This window comes from Chanodichthys erythropterus, chromosome 14 (assembly GCF_024489055.1).
Source record: "Chanodichthys erythropterus isolate Z2021 chromosome 14, ASM2448905v1, whole genome shotgun sequence".
In the NCBI taxonomy this organism is placed as follows: Eukaryota; Metazoa; Chordata; class Actinopteri; order Cypriniformes; family Xenocyprididae; genus Chanodichthys; species Chanodichthys erythropterus.
This window is the reverse complement of record NC_090234.1, coordinates 20,610,440-20,626,964: the sequence shown is the minus strand read 5'-3', so window position 1 is coordinate 20,626,964 and position 16,525 is coordinate 20,610,440. Positions and strand designations below refer to the sequence as shown.

General features: G+C 37.4%; 1 protein-coding gene across 3 annotated transcripts in view; it reads right to left on the bottom strand.

Annotated features, from left to right (window-relative positions):
- The window catches only part of ttn.1 (titin, tandem duplicate 1), a 135,765-nt gene that overhangs the window by 99,934 nt on the left and 19,306 nt on the right, over positions 1–16,525 (bottom strand). For 2 of the 3 annotated variants that reach the window (XM_067409305.1, XM_067409306.1), the window contains exons 39-48: positions 12,641–16,333; positions 11,955–12,233; positions 9,965–10,234; positions 3,863–4,147; positions 3,484–3,768; positions 3,090–3,374; positions 1,604–1,894; positions 1,097–1,384; positions 380–496; positions 10–283 (exon numbers count right to left, since the gene is read on the bottom strand). In XM_067409305.1, the coding sequence (XP_067265406.1) occupies positions 10–283; positions 380–496; positions 1,097–1,384; positions 1,604–1,894; positions 3,090–3,374; positions 3,484–3,768; positions 3,863–4,147; positions 9,965–10,234; positions 11,955–12,233; positions 12,641–16,333 (6,067 nt within the window). The remainder of the gene's footprint in view (positions 1–9; positions 284–379; positions 497–1,096; positions 1,385–1,603; positions 1,895–3,089; positions 3,375–3,483; positions 3,769–3,862; positions 4,148–9,964; positions 10,235–11,954; positions 12,234–12,640; positions 16,334–16,525) is intronic. The other variant, XM_067409307.1, reaches the window with a different exon arrangement.

Sequence of the window (16,525 nt, the reverse complement as noted above, 5' to 3'; positions counted from 1 at the left end):
CAGACTCACTTCTTCAGTTTGACCACCTCTGGCCCAGACTCTTTCTTCTCATCAACATTCAAGTCTGTGCTGCACTCAATTTCTCCATGTTTGTTTGAGGCAACACATCTGTACTGGCCAGAGTCAGATTTGGTCACCTCTTTAATCTCCAGCTTGGTCTCTTGGCCTTTTTGTTGAATGTTGATGCGACCACCATGAATCATCTGCCTCCATTTTCCCTTCATCCATTTCACATTGGGAATGGGATCACCACCAACTTTAGCAATGAAAGTAGCTGTACCCTCTGTAATCCAGAATATGATGTGATTCCATTGTGTACTTCAACATTTAATGCTAAAAATTACATATCTACACTGTTTAGCAAAAAGCAGAAACTTACTCTCAACAACATGAATGCTCTTGGGCTCCTCAATGAAGAACAAGTTATCCAGTTTTTTAACTGTCTGAGGTGTTGTGGGGGCTGCCGGTGCTGTTGCAGGTGCTGCACCTGCTTTATCTGAGTAATACCGGCAATGGAACAACACATTAAGCAAATTATAAAAATGGACTGAAATCTACATAAGGACACTTGCCATATTTCAGCATTTTAACAAGTTTAACGCATGTGTTTTTCATAAAATCTAAACTAATAAGAATCATAAAACTCAAGGTCAAGCACCTTTAAGTTAGCAAGATACGTCGCTTTACTATTCAGATAATATGCATGACTAAAAAGATCCTTGGATACTCAAGAATAAATATGCATGTGAAAACAAATGTTTTGGAAATATTATCAAGAGCAAAACATTGCATCTTAGTGGTGCACTATGAAACAGCAAGATCATATGGCTCCAAATCACTTAAGGAGCAAGCAAATCAAGATTTGGAAATTATTAAGATGGTTAAGGCAACATGATGATGAAACAAGAAATTCAGATATTGGCTTATACTCTACTTGGTACTATTAGAAAGGTTGAGAATATAAGACCCAAAAGTAGAAAATGAAACTGATTACATGTGAACAGTTCAAACCAAGAATATGTACATTTTAAATTTAGCTGCATTCAAATGCATATTTTGATTATTACAGAAAAGTTCAAAATAGTCTTCTGATTACCTTTGATTGTGACTTTGGCCTTGGAGAATTCACTACCAGAATTGTTGGTTGCCTTGCACAGATAATCTCCTGCATCAGATTTAGATGTCTGGTTTATCTCCAGGGTGGCTGTGCCATCCACAAATATCATCTTGGTGCTAGCAGAGGATGTGACCTCCCTTCTGTCCTTCATCCACTGAATCTTCATTGGGGGAGACCCGCAGACATGGCAGCTAAGGTTTAGCCTTTCGCCCACACTAACTGTGACTGGTTTTAGGGGAATGTCAAAAGTCGGTGGCCTTTTTTCCTCTAGATATTAAAAAAAAGTGAACAATTTCAGCATTTTTACTTGTCCTTTTCAGTGAAAAGTAGGAGAGTACATGCTTATGCAGTACAACAGAAAGCAGCATTACAGTCACACACAACTTTACATAAATTTAAATAACAGAAATGAACATGCAAAGAGCAAAAGGGAATACAGCAATAACTAAGAAACAAGAAATCATGCAGTAAGATCATATTGACTACCTGTGATGTTAACCACCACCTGGAAGGAGGTAGTGCCAGCTTCATTAGAAGCTCTGCATGTATAAACACCACTGTCTTTGACTGTGGCCTTCTTGAGACACATCACAGCAGTGTTGCTCTTGAAGGAAATGTCATAGATGTCAGAAGTGTTGATTTCTCTGTTATCTTTGTACCAGCTTACAGATAGAGGTTGTGATCCAGATACTCGACCCTCAAGCTTCACCAATTTGCCCTCAGCATCATCAATTTGCTCTGAGGGCTTCTTAGTGAAGGTTGGTGGAATTTTGCGCTCTGAAAACAAAACACATTACACACAAGGTCACTCATATTAAAAGAAAAATGCAAAACACATATCACAAAGAGTTTAATGGAGAACGTGTGTTGCTGTGGTTGTTGTTTTCTTAAAAAAAAAAAAAAAAAATCAGGTTCTTCACTTGCATTGCAAGACAAGCAATTGTCTTTTCTGCTTTCAGATTAGCTAGGCGTGCAGTTTTATCCACACTTGAAATTTTGCATTCTCTCTCATATTAATCTTCCCGATCCTTTAACCAAATGATTCATATCTGCAATTCCCCTGTCTAATCCAACCTTCCAATCCAACTTCTAGAAATAAAAAAAAGCTTTCAGTCCGAGATTAAATACCTCTTAAATGTAAACAAAATTAAGGGATTCTATAGTAGAAAAGCAGGCTAAAATGTACTTATTTGACTACTCGCAGTTTGTTAAATGTGATATTATAGTGAAATTTATGAAATTTAAGCCTGAAGTGTAAGCTGTGTACTACATGAAGCAGTCTGTAATTAATGCTTTATTCAATGCATTTTTGCTACATTGTTTTAGTTTGCATTAGTGCTGTTAATGTTAACTGAAACTAAAACTATGAAGATAATTTTGATCATTAAAATAAAGCTAAAATAAAATAAAGTATAAATATTAGATGAAATAATTAATTGTGAATTTTAGAAGTGTTGCCTTGCCAACTAACTGAAAAATAGTTTAATTTTGAAGTACTAAATTATTAAACTAAATTTACCCAAAAAAAGGCACTTAAAATGATAAAAGTGGAATAATAAAAACGAATTCAAAATATTAATAAACAGTATAATAATATATAAATAATTCTAAAATAAGACTCGTTTGCATTTGGCTATTGTGTACCAGCGCCATTGTTGAAAGTCACTGTATACTCTACACTTAAGCTTCATGTAAAGTTTTCCCAATTGTTTTATAAAATACTATTTATAATACTATTAAAATTACTATTTTTGTTCATTTGGAATATAGTCATTTCTGTTTTTCATTTTAAGTTCTAGTAATTAATCCAAAGAAAGGTCATCTCTTTGGGATTAAAAAAAAAAAGTATTTAGGAAAAATTAAAAAAGATATTGAAAAGATATTGAAAAGGTATTGTAAAGAATAGGAAAAGTTAGATGTTGATCTGCAAATTCAATTAAATAAGCTGACTGCGGTTCTACAGTTAACTAACCTGTCGCAAGGGTGACCAGCGCATGACAAATATCCGATCCATCTTCATGTGTAACCTCACAAGAATATTTTCCAGGAGTATTATCATCACACTCGTGATGATATTCCAAAACACAAGTGTTTCCAATTACTTTTGTGTTGCATCTGTATGAAGCATAGACCTGTTTGCCATCCTTGTACCATGTGACAAACATTTGTTCAGTTCCCGTGAAGGAACATTCAAGCCTCAACTTTTGCCCCCATTGAAGATTCTGGTTTGTGAGCTTCTTCACAAAACGAGCAGGTCCTAAGAGGAACAATATTGGATGATCATCATCAAATCACTGGCTTCCGCTACAGAATCAACCTGAATTCCATCCAACACTAATTTAAAGGGCTTTTAAAAGTTTACTAACCAGAGACTGTGGTCACTTCAGCATGACAAATATCACTTCCATAAGAATTGGACACCTCACAGGAGTATTTTCCAGCAGTGTCTTTGGTGCACTGATGTAAACATTCTAGAGTGCAGGTGTTTCCAACAACTTGAGTATTATATCTGTAAGAGGCATATATTTGTTTGCCATCCTTGTACCAAGTGACAAAGATTTTAGGAGCTCCGGTAAATGTGCATTGAAGCTTCAGTTTTTTGCTCATGGCAACTCTTTTGTCCTTAAGCTTCTGTTCAAATCGGGCAGGTTCTGAGAACAAGAAATTAGCCAATTTATTTTTATCCTACGTCTGCCTAAACATGAAATCAATTTGAAAAGAAGTAAACTAGGATGGTATACGAACCTGTAACTGTAGTTATATTGGCATGACAGATATCAGTGCCAAAGGAATTTGATACTTCACAAGAGTATTTTCCAGGAGTCTCATTGTTACATTCATGGAGGCATTCCAAGATGCAAGTGTTCTCAATGATCCTTGTGTTGTATCTGTATGAGGCATACAGTTGCTTTCCATCTTTGTACCATGTGACAAACATCTTCGGTGCTCCATTGAATGTACACTGAAGTCTCAGTTTCTGACTGAGTGGGATAGCCATGTCTGTCAACCTCTTCACAAAGCGGGCAGGCTCTACGAAGAACAGCATCAGATCCATTTAAATTACTTTCTTATCAACGACAAGAACTCTACAAACAGGCAACATATCAACCTTTACAACATGCGGACTGTTCTTTAAGGACTCCTCAAATTTGCTGAAGTATGCAATATCTTTTAAGCTTGGAAACTTGCAGATGCAAACGCAAGGTGATCAATATCCCACAACAACAAGCACTCAAAAAACATGCCAGACCTCACTGTTGCCTTGATACAGGATAAAACAGATTTGAATTAAGACGCATGAGCCAATTCAATGAACGTGCACAATGTCACAGCAGCACACCATATTGTTGCCAAAAAAAAAAAAAAAACGTGATGAACATAAATTACACCATTCCAGGTGACATGCGGTCCAACGCTGCAATATCAAACTATTCCTTTATATCCATGGGCAAAATCCATGGGTATGGAACTTTGGAAGACGGGCAGGCAAGGGTCCAGTACAAATTACAAACCTGTAACTGCCACTACTTTAGCATGACATATATCCGTTCCATAAACGTTTGAAACTTCACATGAGTATTTTCCTGTAGTCTCATTATTGCACTCATGCAGACACTCCAGGATACAGGAGTCTGATGTAACTTTGGTGTTGTATCGATATGAAGCATAGAGCTGTTTGCCTTCCTTGTACCAAGTGACAAACATTTTTGGTGCTCCAGTGAATTTGCATTCAAGTCTTAGTTTTTTGCTCATTGGAATGGATAGATCTGTCAACTTCTTCACAAAACGGGCAGGTTCTGAGGTGAAGAGGATTACAAAGCTTTAGTCCAAGAAATTAAATATAGGCCCATATATTAGAGAAGTGTCATTTCCAGTTCAGTGCTTATAATTACTGGTATCTTTCATTCAAATTGAAAAGCCCAAAATTAATAGTGTAATAATGCTAGAGAATTTTTCAAATCCATAGTATACACACCCGTCACTGCAGTCACATTAGCATGACAAATATCTCTTCCGTAGGCATTGGAAACTTCACAAGAGTATTTCCCAGTGGTGTTCTTATCACATTCATGAAGACATTCCAAAATGCAGGAGTTATCTGTGACTCTTGTATTGTATCTATATGACGCATAGAGTTGTTTGCCATCTTTGTACCAGGTCACAAACATTTTCGGGGCTCCAGTGAATGTGCACTCAAGTCTTAGTTTTTTGCTCATTGGAATGGATAGATCTGTCAACTTCTTCACAAAACGGGCAGGTTCTGAGGTGAAAAGGATTAAAAACCTTTAGTCCAGGAAATTATGTATATGCCTATACTGTATCTCACAGAAGTGAGTACACCCCTCACATTTTTGTAAATATTTTATTATAACTTTTCATGCGACAACACTGAAGAAATGACACTTTGCTACAATGTAAAATAGTGAGTGTACAGCTTGTATAACAGTGTATATTTGCGCTCCCCTCATAATAACTCAACAGACAACCATTAATGTCTAAACTGCTGGCCACAAAATTGAGTACACCCCTTAGTGAAAATGTCCAAATTGGGCCCAAGTGTTACAATGTCTCAGGTGTGAATGGGGAGCAGCTGCGTTAAATTTGGTGTTATTGCTCTCACTCTCTCATACTGGTCACTGGAAGTTCAACATGGCACCTCATGGCAAATGACTCTCTAAGGATCTGAAAAAAAGAATTGTTGCTCTACATAAAGATGGTTTAGGCTATAAGAAGATTGCCAAGACCCTGAAACTGAGCTGCAGCACGGTACACATGCTCAGCGTCATATCCAGAGGTTGTGTTTGGGAAATAGACGTATGAGTGCTGCCAGCATTGCAGCAGAGGTTGAAGGGGAGGGGGGTCAGCCTGTTAGAGTTCAGACCATACGCCGCACACTGCATCAAATTGGTCTGCGTGACTATCATCCCAGAAGGAAGCCTCTTCTTACAGTTTGCTGAAGACAAGCAGACATGGATTACTGGAACCATGTCCTGTGGTCTGATGAGACCAAGATAAACTTATTTGGTTCAGATGGTGTCAAGTGTGTGTGGCGGCAACCAGGTGAGGAGTACAAAGACAAGTGTGTCTTGCCTACAGTCAAGCACGGTGGTGGGAGTGTCATGGTCTGGGGCTGCATGAGTGCTGCCGGCACTGGGGAGCTACAGTTCATTGAGGGAACCATGAATGCCAACATGTACTGTGACATACTGAAGGAGAGCATGGGCAGCAAGGCAGTATTTAACGACCCCAAACACATCTCCAATATGACCAATGCCTTGCTAAAGAAGCTGAGGGTAAAGGTGATGGACTGGCTAAGCATGTTTCCAGACCTAAACCCTATTGAGCATCTGTGGGGCATCCTCAAACAGAAGATGGAGGAGCACAAGATCTCTAATACCACCAGCTCCATGATGTCATCATGGATGAGTGGAAGAGGACTCCAGCGGCAACCTGTGAAGCTCTGGTGAACTCCATGCCCAAGAGGGTTAAGGCAGTGCTGGAAAATAATGGTGGCCACACAAAATATTGACACTTTGGCCTCAATTTGGACATTTTCACAAAGGGGTGTGTTCACTTTTGTGGCCAGCGGTTTAGACATTAATCGCTGTGTGTTGAGTTGTTTTGAGGGGACAGCAAATTTACACTGTTATGCAAGCTGTACACTCACTACTTTACATTGTAGCGAAGTGTAATTTCTTCAGTGTTGTCACATGAAAAGATATAATAAAATATTTACAAAAATTTGAGAGGTGTACTCACTTCTGTGAGATACTGTATATCACAGAAGTGTAATTTCCATTTAAGTGCTGATAATTACTGGTATCTTTCATTTAAATTGAGAATCCCAAAATTAATAAATAATGTAATAATGGTAAATTTGTAGAGCATTCCTGAAATCCATTGTATACACACCCGTCACTGCATTCACATTAGCATGACAAATATCTCTTCCGTAGGCGTTTGAGACTTCACAAGAGTATTTCCCTGTGGTGTTCTTGTCACATTCATGAAGACATTCCAAAATGCAGGAGTTATCTGTGACTCTTGTATTGTATCGATACGATGCATAGAGTTGTTTGCCATCTTTGTACCAGGTCACAAACATTTTCGGGGCTCCAGTGAATGTGCACTCAAGTCTTAGTTTTTTGCTCATTGGAATGGATAAATCTGTCAACTTCTTCACAAAACGGGCAGGTTCTGAGGTGAAGAGGATTAAAAACCTTTAGTCCAGGAAATTATAGGCCTATATATTAGAGAAGTGTGTAATTTTCACTTAAGTGCTAATAATTACTTGTATCTTTCATTTAAAGTGAGAATCCCAAAATTAATAATGTAATAATGGTATATTTGTAGAGCATTCCTGAAATCCATAGTATACAAACCCGTCACTGCAGTCACATTAGCATGGCAAATATCTCTTCCAAAGGCATTGGAAACTTCACAAGAGTATTTCCCTGTGGTGTTCTTGTCACATTCATGAAGACATTCCAAAATGCAGGAGTTATCTGTGACTTTTGTATTGTATCTGTACGATGCATAGAGTTGTTTGCCATCTTTGTACCAGGTCACAAACAATTTCCGGGCTCCAGTAAATGTGCATTCAAGTCTTAGTTTTTTGCTCATTGGAATGGACAGATCTGTCAACTTCTTCACAAAACGGGCAGGTTCTGAGGTGAAGAGGATTAAAAACCTTTAGTCCAGGAAACTATATATAGGCCCATATATTAGAGAAGTGTAATTTCCAGTTCAGTGCTTATAATTACTGGTATCTTTCATTTAAATTGAAAAGCCCAAAATTAAAAGTGTAATAATGCTAAAGAATTATTCAAATCCATAGTATACACACCCGTCACTGCAGTCACATTAGCATGACAAATATCTCTTCCGAAGGCATTGGAGACTTCACAAGAGTATTTCCCAGTGGTGTTCTTGTCACATTCATGAAGACATTCCAAAATGCAGGAGTTATCTGTGACTTTTGTATTGTATCTGTACGATGCATAGAGTTGTTTGCCATCTTTGTACCAGGTCACAAACAATTTCCGGGCTCCAGTGAATGTGCACTCAAGTCTCAACTTTTGGCTCATTGGGATGTAGAAGTTGCTCAGTTTCTTCACAAAGCGGGCAGGTGCTGATGCTGTGAGGAACAGTATAGCTAGAGTTACATCTCTACAAATAGGGGTTGTATAAAAAAATGATTATTGTAGCATTAAAATGTTGTTCTGGAGTTAATATACATTCACCATGACAAGTCAAATATATTTAATTACAAGAGTAGTAACTGAAATCCATGTTGAGCACAGTAACCAGCATCTGATTTAAAGAATTACATAATTTTGAAAGAATACTGATATTGACATTCCAAGATGGTTGTCTGTTTTCCATTCCTTAGCCAATTCATAATTATATAATTCAGCATTCCATGTAAGAGGTAAAACATTGGGGAACAACAAGAGTCCGTGTCACTTTAGCATGTGACTGGTTATTTCATAAGAGTGGTTATTTCATTGCACAATCCAAGAATAGGAATTCCAATACTCCAGTAAAGGTACCAAGTGCCATCATTTCTGTGCCATCCTTCAAGTCAAGATATCTGAACTGACATTTACTCAGTTTGTGACAAAAGAAAAGACTGAAAACTCTTCAATATTAATGGCTTGACATTAAATGTAATGCATCCATTTTGAAGAATGTTGTAGTTGCTGTCCCATTTTGTTTTTTTCCAAACACAAGATGTCTCTTGAACCTCTTCCATTTCATCAACTTTTCAAAAAGTTTGGGTAGATTGTCTCTTTGGAAAGGCATGTGGTTCTGATTCAGATAAGAACATTTTCAGAAGACGAAGAGTTTGTACAAGGTGCGTTGTTTGATGTTTTGCAGTCAGTTTTGCCAGCAACCACTGTCAAGATATCCATTATTAATTGACCAGTAAAACCAGTCACAGTTTCTGACATCCACAACAAGATAAAGCGAAGCAAATACTGTCAGATGAAGAGAAAACTAAACCTAGACCAAACATCCTTAGCAACAAGGCACTGAATCACAAAAGCAATAAGAACTGTGATTTTCAAATAAAGAGAATGAAATACAACAAAAGATGCAAAATGCAATCCAGTCTAAAAGAACCCCAAACAATGTTCAAATATCTTAAGATACTGCATCCTTTTGCCAACCTTTAACTACAAGAGAAGCAGAACAACTAATTACTCTAGCATAATTCAATTCAAATGCACTCAATGCTATCTTCAAATGTTATTGTAAGAATCTAAAGAGTAGTTTCCAGGACAAAGAATCAGTATAATAAAAAACCCCACAGGCCTTGAAAATACAAAGCCAGACGCACAAGTAAAAAGAGAAAAAAGAGAAAAAAAATCCAGTGAAAAAAGTCAGAATCCAGTCAGTCATTGACCATAGATGTTATGAACATAGACAAAAAGGTTTCAGGGAATTAGAATTAATTATATTATTCAGTGTGTTTGTTTTCTAAAAAATGAACTTATGAATCGTATTAGTGATTAACATCTCCTGATGTAATGTATAAACTACATGAAAAGTTGCAAAATATAAAATGTTAAAATTGTACTATACTTTTAACCTTACTGGCATTGCACTGGTGTTTTTTTATGTTTTTATGCTTGATGTTGAAAAATTTTGATATTGCAGGTCAACCTTGAAAAATTAAAAATAAACCAGATAATTCATGGCAACAGCAACTGCTTAATTATCTGAAAGCATTGTTAAAAGTTTTAGCTTGCCATTGTAGCCCGCGCTGCCTGTTAGTAACACACCTGTTAGTGCTGGGAACCTGCAGCGATTATTCTTTTTGTCTTTCTCAAGCATACTAACCTCTTATTATAGCAACTGATTTTGAGGTGATTTTTCCAACTTCGTTTGATAGGCTACATTGGTACTCCCCAAAATCTGAACTTTCAAAGGGACGTGTCTCTAAATATTCAATTAAATCTTCAAAAAATATTTTGTCAGAATTTATGTGCCTCTTGTTCTTCAACAAGTTTATTTCAAATGGGGTAGTACCAATGAGCTCACTCCCAAATAAAGCACTGGTCACCTTCTCTACATCCAGCATTGGTAATTCTTTTGTGATGGAGGGGGTTTCTGAGAATAAAAATTAAACGGATTTCAGCAAAACCATAGTCAAAAACTCGTATTCCTATTATTAATAGTACTGATCAACTTGATAACAATAACTATAACTACACTAGCAACAAGCTCAGGTTTTTTCCGGGGGGGGGGGGGGGGTTCCTCACCAAACCTAATTTTATGATTTTATGTATATAAAATTATCCATATATATTCTAAGCATTCAATATCTTACCAATCAAAGGCAATGTCACACAAGGCTCAAGAGCCCCAAAACTTTGCAGTGCAGTTGTATAGATAAACCATTTAGATTGTAAAAAACGCAAAGTGTGTGGAAATACTTTGGTGGGTAGGTAGTGAGTTGCTGAATAACCAGCATTTTCATCATCTGTACCTTTTTACACACTTGCACACACAAAGAAATGTACACTACAGCACATCACAAATCAAGGCAACATGTATCACTAGGGACATTTTCTGCACAGGACTTACCATGTTGTCAAAAAAGAAGAGCAGTTTGATCCCTACTCTACAAGCAAAGCAATAACTTCTACATTGGTCTTGCCATTTTTGAAAGCCAACTATGGTATGACTCTTCCTTGCATTCTTAAGTGATCCTACGCATCCATTTCAGTCATGTGACTTTTTCCGCACATCACCATATTTATGACCATCAGTAGGGAAGAGTTATTGCGGTGAATACAAAAAGCACATGAACAGAAATACCAAGAAAACATCGATCACTGGATCCATACCCAAGTCCCAGAATACATTTTTACAGATATCAAGTTAGCATAGACCCTAACAAAATCAAATATTTGTGGACAGGATTTTTTTCAATATTTTCATCCAAGATCCATCTCCATAGCTCCAGCATACAGAGAGACAGTTATACAGAGATGGACTGTGAATTAAATATACATTTATAAATTTATTTGAATGTTAGATTGGGTAGGGTCTGAGCTAACGTCAAATCTGTAAATATGTTTTCTAGGATTTGATCTGGTATGGATCAAATACAGTGATCAACATTTTTTTCTTAGTATCTCTGTTCAGGTGTTTTTGTTTTCATCAACTTTTCTTTTCCCCACTGATGGTCCTAACTATGGTGGATAAAGTAACGTAACTCAAATTGATGAATTCCAAAAATTATAATCCAATATGCACTCAACAAACAATGGAATATATAAATCTGAATATCAGTTACCTCTACAACATAAGGCCATCAAAATATTTGATATCCTGTATCATAGATGTATTGCAAATATTTACAGCTAGTTCACATACTAGAAAAGAAAATATCTTTACTTATTAGAAGAGATTCTAAAATGAGTTTTAGTAATGTATTTTTAAATTTAAAAAGAACCAAAATAAGATCTTAAAACCATCACATACATTTCCTAGATTCTGGACTTAAACATGGTTACAGAGACAGGTGGAAATATTGATCCCAGGTGGATTTATTATATTAAAAAAAATGTAAAAAAGAGCAAATAAAAAGAATATTATTGAGAGATCTTCAGTGATCTAAAAATCATTTTGAAAGAATTTAAGATAAATCATATATTGCTTATATATGATTACAAAACATACACAACTCATTGTCATACACAAGAGTGCAGATTGGATTTCAAGGAGAGAAAAAAAATGCTGAACCCTTAAAAATCAATAACCTTTGTTAAAGAGTTGTCGGCAGCAGAAGCAAAGCATATAATGTCAAAACCAGTTCACTCACCAGTGATGTTCATTTTAGCAGAGCAGGTGTCACTACCGTGCTTGTTTGAGGCACGACAACTGTATTCACCACTGTCGGCCTTTGTTGGGTTAAGGAGCTCCAGAGATGATGTGCTTTGCCAGCTGATGATCCTAAACTTGTCGCTCTGTCTAATCTCTGAGCCAGACTTGAACCACTTGAAGGTCACATTAGGTGTCTCTTCAATCTCGCATTCAAATTTGACTGGGCTGCCGATGGTGCTCTCCATGTCACAAATCTTCTTCTTGAAAACTGGAGGCACTGAAATTTTCAAGAAGATAAAATACAAAAATGAATACTTAGCCTGATTTGTGTGATATATAAGGATTCATAAGAAATGGGAAGGTAGGAATGAAAGTAATCCTGGGATGACATGGAAAAAAAAAAGAGAATGATGTGAACGTTAGCAAATAGGTGATGAAGAGCCATACATGACATGGTCATGCTTGAAGAACTCAGCAGAAGATGAAAATGTGCCATATTATATTGAAAGAGGATGAAAAGATATTTAGCACACATAATGTATGCTTACAAATAATTCTTAAAGAAATGGTGAAGTAATGGAAAGATGATGTAGCGGGTGCCAACTGGTTAATTAGTGATGGTCTGAGTTGATTTGTTAAGAATGATCTATCTCATCTAAGATGACAAAATCCACACAGTCCAACCTCTTGAGACAACAGTGAGCCTTGATGATGATGATATCTTGCCAGCTTCACTCACAGCTTCACAGGTGTATTCACCTTCATGTTTCACCTTGATAACTTTGTTGATTACTAGTGTGTAAGAATCGTTGTCCTTTAAACATTTGAACTCTTTGCCAGATTTGATCAATTCTCCATTCAAAAGCCAGTTTACACTTTTTACACCTTTTATTCTCACAGACAATGCAACTTTGGAATTCTCCTCTGCAGTAATGTCTTTTAATGGTATTTCAAACAAGAGCTCTTCAGTCAAATGCTTAATCAAAATGTCCTCTGTTAAAAACTCCTCTCTTTTGTCTTCTTGAATAAGAACTTTCATAGACTCTTCCACAGTGATCTGCCTAGGAGGTGCATCAACTGTAATATCTGAAACACACACCTCTCTCTTATAATGTTCAGATGAAATGGATTTCATTTCCCTGTGTTCAGTCTCACTGAAACTGTGGATCTCCATTTTGGATTCTACAGCCTTCTGAGTCGCATGGTGCTCTGACTCCAGGATAGCAGTTTGCCTTTGAGTCATTGCAGACTGCAAAGAGACTTGAGCTTCTGTTTGCAGAGCAGCAGACTGCATTTTAGGTGTTGTAAACATTTCAACATTTTCTGTTAAAATTGTTGTGGATAATGGATATGAAGAAGCTTGGCTAGCCAGCAATCTCTCGGGTCTGTCAAGTTTTAAGATGTTTGACTGTTCGGAGCTGAAGACAGGTTTCTCCTGATTAAGTATAGAATAGAAAGCAGCATGAAGTTCGTTTTTAAGAGCCGCTGTCTGAGGGTATACACCCTCGAAGACAATTGTAATTTCTATGGGTGGACCAGCCGTTGTAATAAGGTAAGTGAACATCATGCATTTCGGTTCCATACGCACATTGACCTCCTTTACTTCCACAACTCCTAAACCTTGCACTACATCTGCCAAAATCAAAGGCTGATCACAAGCCACAGCAGACTGAAGTGTCATTTTTAACTGCTGCTTGATGTCCAAGCTGTGTGATTTTGGTACAGGAATTACAAAGGTAAGTTCCTTGGGAAGAGTTTTGCTTTCCTGTGATTCACTTACTAAAAGAGGTTCGAATGGCTGTGTTGTAATGTTTATTTTAGTCCCCTCTGATCTGGTAAATCCTTCAGACATTTCACCTGTCAGAGTAAGTTTTTCCTCCATAAGTATTGACTGCCTTACAGACTGACCTTCTTGAATCTGAACTGCAAAGTCTTGCTCTGCAGCCTCAAGAGCAACACAACTTTCTGTTGATATGGCTTTTTCCTCTACATGCAAAGGCTGAACAGGTACTCTAGGCTCTACATCTGTCTTACAAGTGAATTTCTCAACTGCTTTGAAACTGTCTGTGAAACCCTCTTCTATAGAATGAGATTCAGACATGGACGCTGCATGCATGTTATTCCACCAATCTTCTTTCTGCACAATTGCACTATGCGGCTTGACTTCACTGGCAATAGGGCTTTCCTTTGAAAGTGGCATAGGCTGTGAGACTACCTGAAGAACACTCAAGGGTCTGGCTTCTGTTTTGTGCTCAATCTTAAGACCTTTTACTGTCACATCAAGACCTTTGGCATAATCTGAAGTCAGTTCTACTCGTTCTTCTTTAGTGGCTACAAATTTACAGTCTTTTTCTTGTCTCTGGGTGGCTTTCTGTTCATCTGGTTGTTCAAATGAAAGTAACCCTTCTTTACATAAAGTAGTTTTCGACTGCAGCGAATGGAGATGCAGTTGGGCAGGAACCTCTACTCTAGGCTTTGCAATCATTGCGGTATCCTTGGATGCCAACTGTGTTACTTGTTCATAAAAAACTGTTTTCTGGTCATCAGAAGAAACTGTGTGTAAAAGAACTGGCATTTTTCTGGCATCCGCCAACTCCAAATCTGGCTTCTCAATGGTAAATCTGCCTTCAGAGAGAAGAGTGTCTTGGTCTCTGATAAGCTGTAAATTAAGCACCTGATCCAATTCTTTCTGGGAATGGACTGAAAAAGGATGCTCCAGGACAGGTATTTCAGTGGTTTTGTCAGCTTGAAGCTTGTTCTTTTCTTCAATAATCAGGGCTGATTTTAATATTGGATCTTTAGAGAGCTGAGCAGTTTCCTCAACAGGCCTATGCATTTCAAGGGGTTTTTCTTTTAAAAGGGTGTGCTCAGTTTCACTAACTGATGTAAGTACTGGTTTGGCTTGTTCCTCTTCTGCTAAACATTCAATTGACTCAACAGTTGCTAGCTCTGAAGTATGACATGCTGTAAGTGCGACATTCTCCGATGATGTTGCAGTATACAATAACTTAACCCCTTCGGTAACTTTGTAGCTTCTCGCCTCTTCAGGGCTTTTAATATTTGTGCATTCCTCTCGTAGAATTGGCAACTTAATTTCAACTTGAGGACCAATAACACTAACCTTTGGTGCTAAAGTTGTGTGAATCTTTTCTGTTTCACTTTTTATCAAATCCTCAGCTTTCACTATGCTAAGAGGTGTAGTACTCTCTGAAATAGCAGACATAAGTTTTGAGGGTGTCTCAAAACTCAATTCAAGCTCTTTGACTTCTGGACTAACAATATGATCACAGTGCTGTTCACTAAAGCTTTGGTTTTCTTGTACGGCAGAGATCATTGCAGCCATATGCAGTTGTTTCAGAGGTGTTGCCACCACTGGGTTTGGCTGTGCAGGGGCAACTTTTACTCCCTCCTGCACATCATGAGACTGCAATACTGCTGCTTGGTGAGTTACCTGCTCCATTTGCACAGTGGCTGCAGATATATCTAAAGCATGTAAGGTATCTATCTGCTCACTTGCAACAGTTTGTCTTCTTTCTTCTGTGGCAATGGTGTAAGCCATCTGGTGTCCCTGCTGAAGGGTAGTTCTGACTTGTTCTGGGAGGCTGACACTATGTAACTCAGTGGCTTCAGATGTTAAAACAGTCCTCAAGAATACATTAAGTTTTGCACTGCAAGAAGTTTCTCCAAGAGGATTAGATGCCTTACAAGAGTAAAGACCACTGTCATTTTGTTGAATGCCCAATATCTTTAAATATCCAGACCCATCTTTGTTGTTCACAATGATGCAGTACTTGCTAGGCTGTATATAGTTGCTATCTCTGTACCACTGAACATCAGGAAATGGAACCCCTGTTACAGTGTATTCAAAGAGAGCTTGGCTCCCAACTGCGCACTGCACATGCTCAATTGCTTTGATGAAATACGGAGGCTGCCCAATGGTCTCTTCTTGTTTCTTTATGTCTTTCACATTTACATGAAGATAGGAAGTACATGTTGACTTGCCAAATCGGTTGCTCGCTGTGCAAGAATACTCTCCCTCCAACTCTTTGGTAATCTTAGTTATGACAAGAGTATGTTCTTCCTTCTCTTGGACAAATGTATAAAAAGATGAGGACTTTATCAATTGGCCATTGTGGTACCACTGAATAAATGGCTTTGGAAATCCAGACACAATCACAGTAAACTTAGCTGTGTTTCCAACAGTTGCAATTGCTGATGAGAATTTGGTAACAAAAACTGGCTTTTCTGGCTTTTTCTCTAATGACTCTGAAAATAATTTAGACTCTGGCTGGAGTTCAAATGTTTTGCTTTTTTCTTTTAAATGAAGACTTGTTGCGCAAGAGTCCTCCTCAGTTGAGATAGTCGAGGTAGAAAACACTGAATAAAAAATGATGAAATGTTTCATTTGTCATAATATAGATATATATCATATAGTACAACTGCCATAATATATATCATAATATCTACAAAATACATAAATAAAACACTCTGTTAGTAGAGGAAAAAAACTGTAGATTCATTATAAATGCAAATATTTTTATAAAAGTATGTACAGCAAAAATAAATAAA